The sequence below is a fragment of the Hyaena hyaena genome, unplaced genomic scaffold (assembly GCF_003009895.1).
Source record: "Hyaena hyaena isolate Hyena2069 unplaced genomic scaffold, ASM300989v1 scaffold_13, whole genome shotgun sequence".
NCBI classification, from domain to species: domain Eukaryota; kingdom Metazoa; phylum Chordata; class Mammalia; order Carnivora; family Hyaenidae; genus Hyaena; species Hyaena hyaena.
This window is the reverse complement of record NW_024080645.1, coordinates 3,290,435-3,307,294: the sequence shown is the minus strand read 5'-3', so window position 1 is coordinate 3,307,294 and position 16,860 is coordinate 3,290,435. Positions and strand designations below refer to the sequence as shown.

The following is a 16,860-nucleotide window of genomic DNA, read 5'->3' as shown; positions in this document are numbered from 1 at the left end:
GGGAAGGTGGCGGTGCCCACGGGCCACGCTGTGGGAAGGTGGCGGTGCCCACGGGCCACGCTGTGGGAAGGTGGCGGTGCCCATGGGCCACCCTGGGAGGAGTGAGGGAGACACAGACTGTCCATCCCACCCAGTCACTCTCCTTTCACCTCACACACAGGCTTCCGTGCAAGGTATGTGTGAGGGCAACAAGAAACGCTTCTGCTATCAAAATATGGTTTGAAAACGATGGCTCCGAAGACATAGGCTGGGCTAAGTCTCTGGCTCTCCTCAAGACCCATCCCAGGAGCCTTGTGAGGTTGACACTGAGATGGCCTCTGCCCACACAGCCTGCCAACAGGACCCGAGCCAGGGAGGGGAGGAGGGGTAAGAGCGGAAGGAAGGAAGGGGATGGGGCACGGTACCTGGATGGTGACGTCGTAGTTTCTGCCCAGGAGAGAGGTCTCACTGCTGGGCCCGAACACGAGCAGGCTGGACACCTTGATGATGCACGTGCGGCCTGACTCGAAGATGGGCTCCAGCCCATAGATGACCTTGGCTTGGGACGCCTTCCGAAGGCCATACCCGTGTCCACCCCCTCGTAGCTCCTCGCTCACCAGGCGCCCAAAGAGCTTGTCCCCCCAGCAGCCTGAGTCGGCCAGACCCTTCGCGAACACCATGGGAGTCATCTCAATCTCCTCTCCAACTGAAGGGGGAAAGGAAACATGTGGAAAACTGGAAGTTCCTGCCCAGCTGAGGTGGGTCTGCAGGGCAGGAAGAGGCCCGGACCACCTCCCGCCCGCCATGCTGGTGCGCCCACTCTCCGTGCATTACTGCTCTTGGGGTGTATGCACACCACGGGTCGCAAACCAGACCATGAACCCCCGGGATCAGAACTGTGTCCGATACAACCCCCGTTGTGTAACAGTGCACGAGTGTGCCCGCACATCGCAAAGACTCGGTCAGTGGCCAGGGAGGGCAGGGGGTTTCCATGGACGGCACAATCGGCACACGATACCAGAATTCCTTTGTTTTGGAATTGGGTGTTTTGCTCAAACGCAGAAATGTCTCCATCTCAACCAACGTGTTTGAATGGAACAGAAAGTCTACAGGACCAAGGCAGCTGTCGCGCTCAAACTGTGATCCCTAAAAGCCGTTGCCCACAAAAAGGAGCCAGAGCTCCCTAGAGAAACGCTTGATTCCAGGTCGATGGCAGGAAGTGTACTCGACGGACCTGACCTACCTTGTCTGACCAGAGAGCAAAGACGCTACAAAAACGACTGGAGGCTTGTCAAGGACGCGGGAGCCAGCTCCCCAAAGGGGCTTCCATTGGCCAAAATCAATCTCACCAACCAAACACAATGGTTTGTACAATGTGGCAAACATACCAAATGTGTTTTAAAAATCCATACGTTCATAATGGTAGTTTAAAAAATACTCATTCCTCCCCCCCAAAACCCCCCCCCAACTTTCACTGGTGACCTCTGGAGGATACTAGGGCACCAAACCAGGGCAACCAAATAACAGAGAAAGTTAACCGATGAAGAAGTGACAGAATTAAAATACTCTAGCCGTAGACCCTAATGAAATAATGGATTTAGGCAATAATTGGTAACTGCTAAAACCCCTAGGTAACAAGTATTGGGTACGGTTTTTAAACTTTTCCCAGGGACAGATCAGGCAGAAAACAGCTGAATGAAGGCAGGGATCAATCTTAACGTTACTAAAAGATAACAAGCATTCTGTGCCTCCGGATAGAATGCGAAAGGAAAGACAGCACATCTGTGAAGTATTCCTCCCTCCCCCAAAAAGCTGCACCTGAATGTGACCAAGCTCTTGATCTAATTACAAGGGGTTTTTTAATGTTTATTTTTGAGAGAGAGTGAGAGAGAGAGAGTGGGGGAGGGGTAGAGAGAGAGGGACACAGAATCTGAAGCAGGCTCCAGACTCTGAGCTGTCAGCACAGAGCCCGATGCAGGGCTCGAACCCACAAACTGAGATCATGACCTGAGCTGAAGTCGGACACCACGCAGAGCTAATTACAAGTTTAAGGAAAGCACCTGAATTGAAGAAAGTGTGAAACGGTGTTAAATCAACAAAGTCTAGAGAAATTCTACACATCAAGCGACTTCAACAAATAAATGGCTAAAGGGACAACTATGAGGAAGAACAGTTATATATTAGAGAGACTTCACACTGATCAGCCCAAAGCCGTGAGTGGTTCCTAATCCAAGTAGACCAACAACTGGGGAAATGTGATACGTTGTCTAAGGATATTACAGAATGACCACTAAGCTTTTAGGTGTGGGGTTATACTTGGTATCGAGTAAACTTGACAACTGAACAGAGGCACTAGTTCAATGACTGGCTGATCAAATGGGTGAGTGAATGAATGAGTGTATTTGTCAGCACTGAAGCTCTAAACATCTACCATCAGCTGCCTTCGCATCCTGACCCTCAGCACGTCTTCCACAGAAGCATCACAGACTCTTCCTCTAAAGTTTGGGGAAATGCCATGTCACAATCACCCGGGAGCCTACTGAAAATGCAGTTTTCCCGGGTCCTTCCCCAGACGTTACGATTAAGGGTATCTGCAGCAGGGCCCAAGAAACTGCATTTTTAGCAGGCTTGCCGTGTGCATCTGACGCAGGAACACACGGAGCACCGTGAGAAACTCCGGGAAGGGAGCCTCCAGGGTAAGGTATGGCCTGCGCTTGGTCAAGGGCTCCGACGCGGGCCAAGCGCACAAGGCTGAATTAGTTTCCTGTGGAAGGGCCTCTTAGCCACTCCTTCCCGCCCCCCGCCCCCCCGAGTCCTGGGAACCAGCTGTCCTCACCACCCACCCCTCCCAAGCCCTATCCTAAACTAGGAGGCGAAGGGCAGCTGGGTGTGGAGGTAAACTTGGCATTTGGAATGGATCCCACGACCCTAAAGAAGGTCCCCCCTGTGGACCGCAGGGGTGGGGGTGAAGGCCCACCCGCTCCTCCCCTCAGGGGGGCACCATACCTTCACCTTCTTCTCTGGTGATGAATCCTGACAACACTGTGGAGAAAAAGCAGAGGAAGCGGCCGCCCTCAGGCTGGCTGTCTGCAGGGAGCACCGTCTCTACAAGGAAGACCGTGGCCCTCCCGCAGGGGCCGCGCTGGGCAGGGAGCCTGGGAGGGGCGTGCTCACCCTCGGCGCTGAGGCAGAAGTCCGTAGAGGCCGAGCCATGCTCGTTGTGGATGGTGCATCGGTACACGCCGCAGTCCACGGGGGACGCCTGCACGATGGCCAAGGCTGCCGGGCCCTCGTCCCCTGCACTGCAGGGAGGGAGACCCTCCCCGTGAGGGCCATGGCCACGCGCAGCCCAGGGCCAGACTGCGGTCCCCAGGACACCCTGCCCTCAGACGCTGCTGGGGACCCCGGCACCGAGAGCTCGGGCAGCTGGCCGGAGGTGCTGCGGGCACACGGGTCTGGTCAGCAGTCCTGACCCTCGCCAGCTGTGCGACTTAGTACTTCTGAGCCTCACTTTTCTCCTCGCTACTAAGGAAATACTAGGAACCCCCCCCCACCTCACTGGGTTACTGTGAGCAGAAGATGGGGTGACAGACCCAAAGTGCGAGGACGGTGCCCCACAGCGTTAGCACCATGACCGGGACGCCGGGCGGGTGGAGGTGTTGTCCAGCCGGCTCACCTCCTGCCCACCTCGCCCACTGGGCGCTGGTCCTTGGCCCATGTCAAGACGGAGTCACTGAGAATGTTGAAAAACTGGCACCAGAGCTTCAGGCTGCCGGAGGCATCAGGAAACTGTTCCACCCGAATCTTCCGGATCACCTGTGGGGCTGAGAGCCGGGGCCCAGTTAGGAGGGACAGGCCACTTTCCCCCATCTTGTACCCTTGCTGGCCCTACCCCAGCTTCCCTGGGTGTTCTTGGTGGGACAGGTGAGGGACAACAGGATTCAAGCCTACACACACACACACACAACTGCTTCCTGGCCCCTGGCTGTGCGCCCTCTCCAACTGCTCTGACTCTAAATCACACAGCTTAGCCGGAAAGGCCCCACTTCTGTGCCCCTGCCCCAGGCCTGGGGAGCCTCAGAGCTGAGGACACACACAGCAGTCAGGAGAGGACACTGCCCTCGTGGGGAGCACAGCATAAGGTATATTGTTGAATCACTGCGTCATATACCTGAAACTAATGTACCATTGTGTGTCAACTAAAATTAAAAAAAAATTTTTTTTAATTTATTTATTTCGTGAGAGACAGTGTGAGCTCTAGTGGGGGAGGGGAAAGAGAGAGGGAGAGAATTCTAAGCAGGCTCCACGTTGTCAGCATGGAGCCTGATGTGAGGCTTGAACCCATGAACTGTGAGATCGTGACCTGAGCTGAAATCAAGAGTTGGAAGCTGAACCGACGGAGCCACCTAGTCGCCCCATATGTCAACTAAAATTAAAAAAAAAAAAAATTAAAAACAGGAAACAAAATCCGCGAGAGATTAAACAGGTGAATAGAAAGCAGAAATAGAGAACACAGGTTACCAGAATCATGAACTGCCCAGGTCATGTCAGTACAGAACCATCAGACGTTAAATGTAGCAAGAAGGACGCTATGGCAAATGTTATTCTTGACATTTGTCGCACAGGTGAAAAGAGAGAACTCGCCGGAGGGACAGTAGCTAGGAAAGCCCACTCGAGAAGAAACAGAATGGCCTTATATTTATTAAAGGAACTGAGTTCACTAAAAACAGCAAAGAAACAAAACAACAAAACTCAAAGCTTTTCCTCAAAAGGCTCTCGTGGCATTAAAAAAGGAGAGAGGGGCACCTGGGTGGCTCAGTTGGTTCAGTGTGCAATTCCTGATTTCAGGTCAGGTCATGATCTCACAATTCTTGAGTTCGAGCCCCGCATGGAGCTTTGTGCTGACAGTGCAGAGCCTGCTTGGGATTCTCTCTCTCCCTCTCTCTCTGCCTCCCCACTTGTGCTCTCTCTCTTAAAATGCATACATAAACCGTTTAAAAGAGACAGAGAGAAGAACTTCAGTGTGGGCTCTGGGCACTGATCGAAGAGCCACGTGTGAATCCCAGCCCCTCCCGCGCCGTACTCATGTGACAGTTATGCACAGAGGGGACGGTGCAGATGCTGGCGCTGCTCCTAGGACACCGCGGGAGCCGGGCCCCGTCTAAGGACCTGATTTCTTCTGCCCCATTTCCCCCTTGATGGTCCACAGCTGGTACCGCTCCCAGTCCTGAGGGGGCAGAGCCAGGACGAGAGCGAGGCGGCGGCGCCGCCCCGGCTGCGGGGCCCTAACGGAAGGCGGCGCCCTGTAGCCCAGCGGGCGCGCGGCCCCTGCCAGGCACCCTTCCCGCACTGCTCTCCCGGGACGCCGCCCCCCCCGCCCCCCTGCTCACCTTTTAGCAGCTCTTTGGCCTTCCTGGCTTTGGCCGGGGTGTCCTGCTTGCCTTCGTCTGGGGCCGGCTCCGTGTCCAGGCCGCTGGCTCCCGCTGCGGGCTCCTCCTCGGCCCGTGGCACCTCCAGCAGGCCTGCCTTCCGGCCCTGGGTAGGGGAGCGTTTCTCCCGCCCGGGAGTCCCCGGGGAGCCGGGCGCCAGGCCCTTCCTGGGCCCTCGGGGGGAAACTGTGGGGCTCTCCCTTTCTTCCGGCTTGGCTGCCTCCCCATCCCCTACGGCTCTGACCTTGGGGAGGAACCTCTTCCTCCGGGCCCCCAGGGCTAGCTCCTCGGGGGTGGCTGCAGGGAGACCTGTCAGAGCCTCCCCGGGGGCCTCCTCCTCTCGGAGGGCTTCCTGGGCCCCTCTCTCTGCTGAGGATGGTCCCTGCCCCGAGGCCGTGGGTCCCCCTGAGCCCCCCGGCAGCCCCTCCATGCTGCTCTCCTGGGACTCGCCCAGAAGCCCAGGGCCCTCGAGGGAAACCTCTCCCTCACCCTCACTGGATCCCTCGGAGGCCAGCCCAGGGCCCTCCTCCTCGCCCACCACGATGGCAGGGACGGCGAGGGGGCTGGGGCCAGGACCCCGGGCTGCGGCCAGGGCCTGGCGGCCGGCCTGCACCTCACGGTCCAGGAGGCCGGTGAGGCGGCGGGAGGTGCAGGGGCTCAGCAGCAGGGTCTGCGCGCTCTGCACCAGATGGTTGTTCTCCACGCGCTCCAGGATGCGCCTGGACGTCCTGGGGCTCAGACCAGCCACTTCCACGTTGGGGGCCAGCGTGGGTGAGGGCGTCGGGCCCCTGCTGGCAGCCCCCTCCCGGGACTCTGTGTCCCCGCCCCCCGTCTCTGTGCTGGACAGCTTCAGCAGCAGGAGCAGGTAGTTCTTCAGGGAGTCGATGAGGCCGGGGTCGCAGCTGCGGGGTCCTGGGGGCCTCCCCTCCACATCTGGCCCCTGGGCGCCGGCCCCCTCACTGCTGGCTGCCGCGGTTGCTTGTGGGGGACTCTGGGCGGGGGTCCCTGGCCCCAGGTGCAGTGGCAGGGCTGACCCCAGCCAGGTCTGGTCCCCGGAGGGCGCGAAGGTGGTGGTGCTTAGGCGCGGAGAGGTCGGAGTGCTGGGCAGCGCCTCCTGAGGGCTCTGGGTCAGGCCCAGCCCCGGGAGAGAGGGCGGAGTGGGCCCCTCTGGGCTCCCGCCAGCCGGAGGACAGCCACCTACATCCATGGATGGCACTGTCCCCAGCTGCTCCTCCTTGGGGCATGGGACGAGGCCATCCTCCGGCTTGCCCTTGCCCATGCCTGACCACTCGGGCCCTTGGCGCCTCGCCCCTTCTGGCTGCTCCAAACCCCCCCGGGGAGGCCGCTGAGCTGGGAGCTCAGAGCCACCTGCCGGGCCACCCAGCACAGCCATCTTGTAGCTCCGGGGCGCTGTGACTGCCGCCTCGTCAGAGCTGAGCACAAAACCAGGTTCTTCCGGGACAGAGGACCCTTCTGGGCTCTGCTCAAAACACTCAATAATCTGAGGAGACCACGGACCCTCTGAAGATGGGCGCTCAGGGGGTCTGGACTGTGGGCTGAGGCTGGTCACGGGTCCCTTCTCTGCCTGACCTTCTGTGGCTGGGGCAGTGCTCCCCTCTGGCCATGTCTCCTTGTCCTCCTGGATCCTTCTGTCTGCCTGCATCTTCCTGTCTTCCCGCGTCCTTTCCCCCTGTGTCCCTGCCCCTCCCTGTGCCACCGCATCGTCCTGGGGACTCGCGGCTGACGCTGTCCTCCCACCGCCTCGTGGTGCGGTGTCCACCTGTGGCTCCCCATCTGCCTGTGTCCTCCGGGTCCTCCCAGCCACCTGCATCTTCCCATCCGCCTCTGTACTCTTCTCGCCTCTAGCCTGCTGGGCCGCAGACACCGTCCTCTGATCCGCGTGGCTCTCCGTGTCCATGGGTTCAACGGCGCCCTGGCTTCTGGGGGAGCTGTGACCAGCAGAGGCCGTGCCAGCGCTGCGGGCCAGCACGGCCGGAGCCGGCTTCGCCTGGGATTCCGGGACCTGAGCACACACACGGACAAAAGCGAGAACTTGGCTACGTGGGCCTGAGGACCCCGGTCACTCCGGCATCCCAGCCTCCTCTGACATCATCCACAAGTGGCCCCATCCAGAGTCTGGACTGAGGAATATCCAGAATCCAGGTCTAGCTCTGGCCCTTCCCCCCTCTCCCCGAAGAAACCCTTCCTTTCCCTGAAGACCCTGCCTGTGTGTCATCCCACCCCTCACCCCTGCCATTTGGAGGAGGGGATCCTCTCTCCGGGGCTTCTGAGCAATCATTCTGCCCCCTTCTTTTGGCCCTAACTACCAGCGGATAGAGTTATGGGTGAAATGGGAGAGAGCCAAAGGGTCTCCCCATATGGCCTCAGTGACAGCATCCACCGTTAATGCTGAGTGAGTGGCAGGAGCATGATGCCATCCAAACAGAGAAGGTGAACGTAATTATGAATGCCACCTGTGCTGGAAAGGTCACTGGAACATTGTGCTCTTACCCTTTTGAACACGCACTATTTGCAAAGCGCTATGCTAGGTCCCTGCTTATTATATATATATTACCTCACTCACTCCTCAAAATAGGAAATAGTTGTGAGCATTACCTCCATTTTAGAGATAAGAATACTAATGGTTGAGGGAGAAAAGTGATCATCCACTGTCAGTCATATAGAAAGCAGAAGAGGTTGGGACGCCTGGGTGGCTCAGTCGGTTAAGCGGCCGACTTCTGCTTGGGTCATGATCTCGCGGTTCGTGGGTTCGAGCCCCACATTGGGCTCTGTGCTGACAGCTCAGAACCTGGAGCCTGCTTCAAATTCCGTGACTCCCTCTCTCTCTGTCCCTCCCCTGATCCTTCTCTGTCTCTCAAAAATAAATAAATGTTAAAAAAAAAATTTTTAAAAGAAAGCAAGCAAGCAGGAGAGGTTAGCTTAGAGGCCAGGTGTGTCTAGCTTTAAATCCCATGTTCTCTGCTGTAAGACTAGAATGGCACCCAAATATAATTGAAGGACTTCTGGTCTAAACATAGTGGCATAACACGGGAATTTGACTCTTTTCTTCCTGAATATAATCAAAATCAACAAAGTAAACAAGAAAAAAAACCTTCATGCTGATGCATAGGGACACAGGTACCCCAATGTTCATAGCAGCACTTTCAACAATAGCCGAAGTATGGAAAGAGCCCAAGGTCCATCAACTGATGAACGGATAAAGAAGACGTGGTACATATACACAATGGGATACTACTTGGGAATGAGAAAGAATGAAACCTTGCCATTTGCAACACCTGGGTGAAACTGGAGGGTATTATGTTGAGTGAAACAAGTCAGTCAGAGAGACAGATATCGTATGTTTTCACTCATATGTGGAACTTGAGAAACTTAACAGAAGACCATGGGGGAGGGGAAGGGGAAAAAATAGTTTCAAACAGAGAGGAAGGGAGGCAAACTCTTAAGAGACTCTTAAATACAGAGAACAAACTGAGGGGGGATGGGTGACGGGCGTGGAGGAGGGCACTTGTTGGGATGAGCACCAGGTGTTGTATGAGCGATGAATCACGGGAATCCACCCCTAAAACCAAGAACACGCTGTACACGCGGGAAAGGAGAGTGGGGCGGGCCCACGGCAGCAATCTCAGACACCACCACCACCAACATGCTGCTAAACCAGAATCCTGAACATCTCTAAGCTCAGAAAATGGCTTTTGAACATACACAGATTTAAGGAATATGGTTCCCAGGAGCCCCGCTGGAGGAAACTACCGGAGAGCACACTGCAGACCAAAAGATGATTAGGGAAAGAATTGGCGGTGAGCATCAAGTACTTATTAACCATAGAACCAGAACTAAAACCAGACAGGTTTACAGTAATGGAGCAAAATGTGAGTGCTGTATGCCCAGACCCAGCAGATGATACAATGAACACAAAAGCACAGGGAGGAAGAAGGTGAGTGGATAAACTCCTTGGCTGTATCACCTACACAAGCCAGGAGCTGAAGGCTTCCTTTAAGCTGAAAAACCAGGTGGTAGAAATACAGGATTTTTAACTATACAGAGATAATAACCACCATGGTAAAATGTAGGGGGCTAATATGAGATAGAAAGTGACAGGGGAAAAGGTAATGGACACACTTTATCATAGCTCATCATAAGAGAATTAAGACACCAGGGGCACCTGGGTGTCTCAGCTGGTTTAGCGTCCAATTTCGGCTCAGGTCATGATCTCATGGTTCATGGATTCGAGCCCCACATTGGGCTCTGTGTTGACAGCTCAGACCCTGGAGCCTGCTTTGGATTCTGTGTCTCCCTCTCTCTCTGCCCCTCCCCTGCTTGCGCTCTGTCTCTCCCTTTCAAAAACAAATGTTTAAAAAAAGGACTCCAACTGAGCAGATGGGATATTTAATGGTATTATATAAAATATAAATTATAAATGACCACATAAAAATATTTCTAGTTGTCAGAAGAACCACACACAAAACCAAAGCGAACAGATCCTACAAAGAAAGACTATTTTTTTAAATTTTTTAATGTTTTATTTATTTTTGAGAGAGAGATAGAGACAGCATGAGCAGGGGAGGGTCAGAGAGAGATGAAGACACAGAATCCAAACACAGGCTCCAGGGCCTGAGCTAGCTGCCAGCACAGAGCCCTACGCAGGGCTTGAACCCACGAACTGTGAGATTATGACCTGAGCCGAAGTCAGACACTTAACCGATTGAGCCACACAAGTGCCCCAGAAAGACTTTAAAATACATATAATTAAACTACATTTGAAGTACAGAATGTAAAGCTACTGAATTTTGAACAAATGGTATAAATATGGGAAAAATAAAAGAGTGTAGTGATGATGAGTGCCCATCAAAATGTAAGTCTAACTGACCAAAGAAATTTAGTAAAAATGCGCCAACTTGATTTTGCTGTTAAAAACTGTGCTGCAGTGGGGCGCCTGGGTGGCTTAGTCGGTTGGGCGTCCGACTTTCACTTAGGTCATGATCTCGCGGTTCGTGGGTTCGAGCCCCGCGTCGGGCTCTGTGCTGACTGCCGGCTCAGAGCCTGGAGCCTGTTTCAGTCTGTGACTCCCTCTCTCTCTGACCCTCCCCTGCTCACGCTGTCTCTCTCTCTCTCCTAGAAATAAAAATAAAGCATTTAAAAATTAAAAAAAAAAACTGTGCTGCAGTGAACATCCTTGTACAGACAAGATATTTTGTTCAGACAAAAATCCACTGGAGCCACCAAACAACAACTAGTGATATATTAGAACCTTCTGTTAATCCTGGTGTTCTAGCATTAGGAAACACTAACATGGGCATGAAAACGATAAAGAAAACACTAACTCTTCACGCAAGAATGATGAGAAAAGAGCTTTTGTGTGAGTGTTATTTTTAAGATTTTAAAATAATCTCTACACCCAACATGGGGCTCAGACTCACAGCCCAGAGATCAAAACTCCCACACTCCACCAACTGAGCCAGTCAGGTGCCCCCAGAGGTTCTGATTAAAGCTCTCTTCACTCCCCCACCCCCAGGCTTGATCAGGCCCCGAGTCCTAGTGAACATACGTCCTCAGTGTCTCAATATCCATCCTTCTCTGTCTTCACTGCCAACTGCCTAGACCACGCTGCCAACAACTCTGTCTTGCCTGGATGACGGTGAAGCCTCCTGACTGGCATTCATGACTCTTATCTTTGCCTCTGCTCAACACGTACCCTCACCGCGGCCCAAATGATCTTACTGAAATACAAATCTGACTGCGACGCTCCCCTGCTTAAAAACCTCTCAAGGGCTTATCATCATTTACAGGGTAAAGCCTAAAAGCCCGAGCAAGTAGGGGAGGGGCAGAGAGAGAGACGCACACACAGAATCCAAAGCAGGCTCCAGGCTCTGAGCTGTCAGCACAGAGCCCGACGCAGGGCTTGAACCCATGAGCCGTGAGATCATGACCTGAGCCGAAGTCAGATGCTTAACTCGTTGAGCCACCCAGGTGCCCCAAAACACTTATACTCTCTGACCCAACAGTTCCATTATGAGGAATTTATCCTATAGTTATATAAGATAGATATATACATGCAAATGGACTTCTATACAAGGATATTCACTGCAGCACAGTTTTTAACAGCAAAAGACTAGAAATTACCTAAACTCTATCCACACAGAACTGATCCAGTGAATTACGGCATATCCATATTCCTTTTTTTTTTTTTTTTACATTTATTTATTTTTGAGAGACAGAGTGAGACAGAGCTCAAGCAGAGGAGGGGCAGAGAGAGAAGGAGACACAGAATCCGAAACAGGCTCCAGGCTCTGAGCAAACGTTCAGCACAGAGCCCAATGCAGGGCTCGAACCCATGAACCATGAGATCATGACCTGAGCCAAAGTCGGATGCTTAACCGACTGAGCCACCCCGGCGCCCCAGCATATCCGTATTCCAAATAAATAAATAAATGTCCAAATACAGGGGCACCTGGGTGGTTCAGACAGTTGAGTCTCTGACTCCTGGTTTCAGCTCAAGTCATGATCTGGCACTTCATGAGTTCAAGCCCCACATCAGGCTCTATGCTATCGGTGCAGAGCCTGCTTTGGACCCTCAATCCCCCTCTCTCTGCCCCTCCTCTGCTTGCACTCACTCAAAAATAAATACACATTTTTTTAAAAAAATTAAAAAAAAATAGGGGTCCTGGATTGCTCAGTCGGTTAAGCATCTGACTCTTGGTTTCAGCTCAGGTCATGATCTCACGGTTTGTGACTTCATGTCCCACATCCGGCTCTGTGCTGAAAGTACAGAGCCTGCTAGGGATTCTCTCTCTCTGCCTCTTCCCTGCTTATGGTGTCTCTCTCTCTCTCTCTCTCTCCTTCTCCCTCTCTCTAAGTAAATAAATAAATAAATAAATAAATAAATAAATAAATAAAATCCACATAGGAAAGCAAGATGTGGATAGAAAGTATAATATGCAGTCTTTTTGTAGCAAATAAACAGACAGACACGTATTTTTAAATGCAGAGAAAACAGTTCTGGAAGGATGCCCAAGAAACCACCTCTGGAAACCGCCTTTGAGAAGAGGAACAAGTGAAGGGGGGCTGGTGAGGCAGGGAACTGAGGAAGATCATATTCTCCATATACCTTTTCTACTTTAAAATTTTTATTCCAGGTGCACATGACACATATTCAACAATTTTCAACTTAAAGCCAAAATAAGTAAAGAAAACCTCATGTGACCCATGATGCCCATCCTTCAGCAAGGAGCCCATCTCTCTCTCCAGGTTGATCTTGGGTCCCTCTGCCCAACACCACTAAGCTACTGTACTGACTACAAGCTGGTTTTGTACCTACTTTGTGTATTTTCTCTCTAGGGGACAGTCTCAGCTTCTCCTCACTCACCTGAAGGACCTTTTCTCATCCTCGAAGACTGCACTCAAGTTTCTTCTCTTCTTTGAAGACTCCTGAATTCCCTCCTCCACCCCACCGCATCCCCCAAAAAGTTAGTAGCTTCCTACCCTAAGCACCCATGGCAAATGTACTCAGTTTACTAGTATACCCTCACTCTGTGTCATAGTTATTTGTTTCATACATGTGTCACCTGTTAATGTGTAAACTCTTCCCCTCCGAAGAGGTGGACCCAGCACAGGCTCCAGGCTAGAGGTGGTGCTCAGTAACTATATGATGAATGATCAGTTGGATACTTCTGGACACTTCTGCAAAGGCTGACCTCTCTGAACACTTGTGTGTGTGTGTGTGTGTGTGTGTGTCTGTCTGTCTACATTTGAAACTGTGTAGAGATATGAGAAGGACTGTCATGTATTCCTTTAAATTAACCACTGTGTGAGCAGGGGCGAACCCAGCTGGTCCTGTGTGAGCTTTTTCATTGCAAAGCACATCCGTAGGTTTAATTTTCCATCCTTACTGTCTTCCTCATAAATTCTCAGAGATTAAGGGCTCAGTCTGATTCACCTTTGCATCCTGCACAGGCTCCAGCACATAGGAGGATCCAGGAATCAACTACTGACTAAAAAGTTCCATAGCTTCTAACCCTCAAGGAGGGGCATGGCCCTGGCACTGGTTTGGGGAAGCCAAGGGCTTGGGGGCGGTAAACCCAGGAGCTTAACAGGACCCATGCGGGCAGTGCCTCAGACCTGGATTCCCCTTCTCCTGAAACCCAGGCCCAGAGCTGATACTGAGGCCTCAACATCTTTAAATGTTTGCTAGAATTGCCAGTAAAACTATCTGGCCCTGAAGATTTCTTTTCTGGAAGATCTTTAACTACAAATTTAATTTCTGTGACAGTTGTAGGGTTATTCAAGTTGTCTCATTGTTTGCACGAGTTTTGGTAGTTTGTGGCTTGTAAAGAATTGGGTCTATTTCATCTAAGTTTTTGAACTCTGTGCTGTTTTTCAGGTTAGCCCTTTAGTATCTTTTTAATGGCTGCAGGGCCTCTAGTGATAACACCTGTCATTCTTTTTCTTACATTTTTTAATTTTTTATTTTTTTAGAGAGAGTGCATGCAAACAAGCCCAGGAGAGGTGCAGAGGGAAAGAAAGAGAGAATCTCAAGCAGGCTCCAAGCTCAGTATGGAGCATGACACAGGGCTCAATCCCACATCCCTGGGATCATGACCTGAGCCGAAATCAAGAGTTGGATGCTCAACCGACTGAGTCACCCAGGCGCCCGGACCTTTCATTCTTTAAAAAAAAAATCTTTATTGAGGTATAAATTGACAAAAATGGTATCATTTAAGGTGTACAACCTGATGTTTTGATACACCTATATATGGCTAAATGATCAACACAGTCAAACCTTTCTTTCATTCTTAACGCTGGTCATTTGTGTCTTCTCTCATCTTTTTCTTTGTGAGTCTCGCTAGAAGTTAGGGGCTCGAACCCATGAACATTGAGATCATGACCTGAGCCAAAGCCAGACGCTCAACCGACTGAGCCACCCAGGCGTCCCTCTCCTACTGGTTTCCAATGACATAAACGTTAGATGTTTCGATATTACACCACAGGTCCCTGAAGCTCTATCTATTTCTTTTTCCTTTTTCCAACCCCCCCCCCATTATTCACACTAAATAATTTCTATCGATCTATCTTCAAGTTCACTGATCTTTTCCTGTCATCTTCATTCTGCTATTATGACCAGCCAAGAAGTGTTTTCATTTCAGTTATTGCATTTTTCAGTTCTGAAATCAAAATTTGGTTCTTTGTATCTCATATTCCTTTGCAGAGACTTTCTATGTTTCCATTTATTTCCAGAGTGTTTACCCTTACATTTTGTCACATTTTTATAGTAGCTGATTTTAAGTCAGATAATTCCAACCTATCTGCCATCTTGACTTTGGCATTCTAGAACTGTCTTTTCCCAGGCAAGGTGAGATTTCCTGGCTTTTCACAGGCCAAGTAATTTTCATTGTATCATAGACATTTTGAATATCATGAGACCCTGGTTCTTATACAAACCCTATGGATAATGTTAATAATGTGTCTTATCAGACGATCAATCTACTTGGTTGTGTTCAGGCTGCAACTTCCATTCAGCCTTTTGAAGTTCTAGTGTCAATGTCAGCTCCATTTTTCAAAGACTTTGAAGTGCTATTCAGCTCTATCTGGTGTGTATGCCACCCGGTGGCCAGTCTGGGACTTGGATGATGGTTTTTTAGTTCCACTCTCAAAGTTTGTGATACACTGTTCAGAACTAGATCCATGCATGCATGAATAGCTTGAGAATAAGCCCAGGAAGTTATAAACAGCTTAAGAAGTCACTTTCCCAAATGTTCCTTCTCCATGATCTCCCCTGTACTTTCTGGGTCTATAGGGCCCCCTTTTCAGTCCTCTGGCCAGACAGCTGGGGTTTCATTTTCCCCTCAATGTCACATACTTGCAAAAATGAACCTGTGTCCTAGGCCAAGAAAGAGACCGAAGAGACAGAGAGACAGACAGAGAGACAGAGACAGAGAGAGGAAGCAACAGAGATTCATCCTTCCCTCTTGGGGACCACAGGTTCTCTGAATGAAGGAAAGATTCCCCTCCCTCAAAATTCGACACCTATGGCTTCTTCTGTCATTACTGTCACTACCAGGAGATTCCTTTCCTATTCCTCAAGCCTGACCTACAGTAGAGGGCTTCTCCTAAAGTAAAGCTAATGCTTACTTCTGAGTTGCTGACTGCATGAAGACCAGGCCAGAGAATACTCAATTTAAGAAACAAACAAATAAACAAACAAAACAGGTAAACACTGCTGGTTCTGGGGTACTTGGAATTCTAGTCTTCTTCCCTGATCTGCCTGCTCTATTTGCTTATCAAAGTCATCAAATCGTTACACCAAGCACTTTGTCCAAGTTGTGAGCTGTATTCAATGGGAGATACAAGGTAAGTGTGTTTGCTTCATCTCATTCAGAACTGGAAATGCTACACCCTTAACAACTAGCTTTGTACTAGTTCTTGTACTTTTCAGCTCTGGATTTCTAGTTGGTTGGTTTTTAAGTCTATGCCACTTTTTATAGCTTCTAGTTCTCTGAAATTTTCAATCTTGGTTTTGTTTTTTTTTTTTTACCTTCTTTGAATATGGGAAATAGAGTTTTAGATTTATAGTCCATGTCTCATAATTCCAAATGTTGGAAAAGTTTGAGCCCCCTGTGAACATATTTATATTGTCTGCTGTTTTTGCTACTTCTTTTCCATGTTTTCCTCTCTTGATGTGCCTGCTTATCTTCATTTGGAAGCCAAAAATGATATTTGAAGTGCTTTTTAAAAATGATTAGAGGCTCAGCCACTTAAGCATTTGACTCCTGATTTTGGCTCAGGGCATGATCTCACGGCTCATGGGATTGAGCCCCGCGTCAGGCTGCACACTGATGGCACGGAGCCTGCTTGGGACTCTCTCTCCCTCTCTCTCTGCCCCCCCCCCCCCCGCTTGTGCTGGCTCTCTCTCAAAATAAATAAATAAACTTAAACAAATAATTTGAGTCTTAAAGAGATACTCTCATCCTCCAGATGATTTTTGCTTCTTCCAGGTGCTTAGAGGGACCTTAACCTAACTTCGGGGATTGAGATACGTCTTAGTCATCTGAGTAACTTAGAGTTAAGCCTCAATCCCTGGGTGGGTAATTTACTTCTGGCTTACTATTCCTTCAAGATCCCAACCCAAAGACCAGGGGGTTGACCAGGGCTTCCACTCTTGAGACCACAGATGCCAACCTTTGTGTCCCTAGTCCCATGAGGCTGTCTAAAACACTGCTGAGTCTCTCATTCACCTCTCCTGGAGTAGCAAACAGCTGCAGGATAAAAGCTATGCCAAACACCGGGTTCACCATTTTCTGGATTTCCATTTTCTCCCATATCCTGGGCCACTAACCCTTCACTTCATTCTTTACTTGCTGTCCTCTGTAGGGACATGGGTCTGAACTATCCAACCCAGCACTACTGGAAGCTGATATTCAATAAATATTAGCTTTCC

At 50.6% G+C, this 16,860-nt stretch overlaps 1 protein-coding gene across 1 annotated transcript in view; it reads right to left on the bottom strand.

Moving 5' to 3' along the window:
- Positions 1–16,860, bottom strand: part of ALPK3 (alpha kinase 3) — a 49,974-nt gene that overhangs the window by 7,054 nt on the left and 26,060 nt on the right. Inside the window, exons 6-10 of the mRNA XM_039257426.1 lie at positions 5,370–7,431; positions 3,656–3,803; positions 3,154–3,281; positions 2,986–3,021; positions 331–685 (exon numbers count right to left, since the gene is read on the bottom strand). Coding sequence (XP_039113357.1) covers positions 331–685; positions 2,986–3,021; positions 3,154–3,281; positions 3,656–3,803; positions 5,370–7,431 — 2,729 coding nt within the window. The remainder of the gene's footprint in view (positions 1–330; positions 686–2,985; positions 3,022–3,153; positions 3,282–3,655; positions 3,804–5,369; positions 7,432–16,860) is intronic.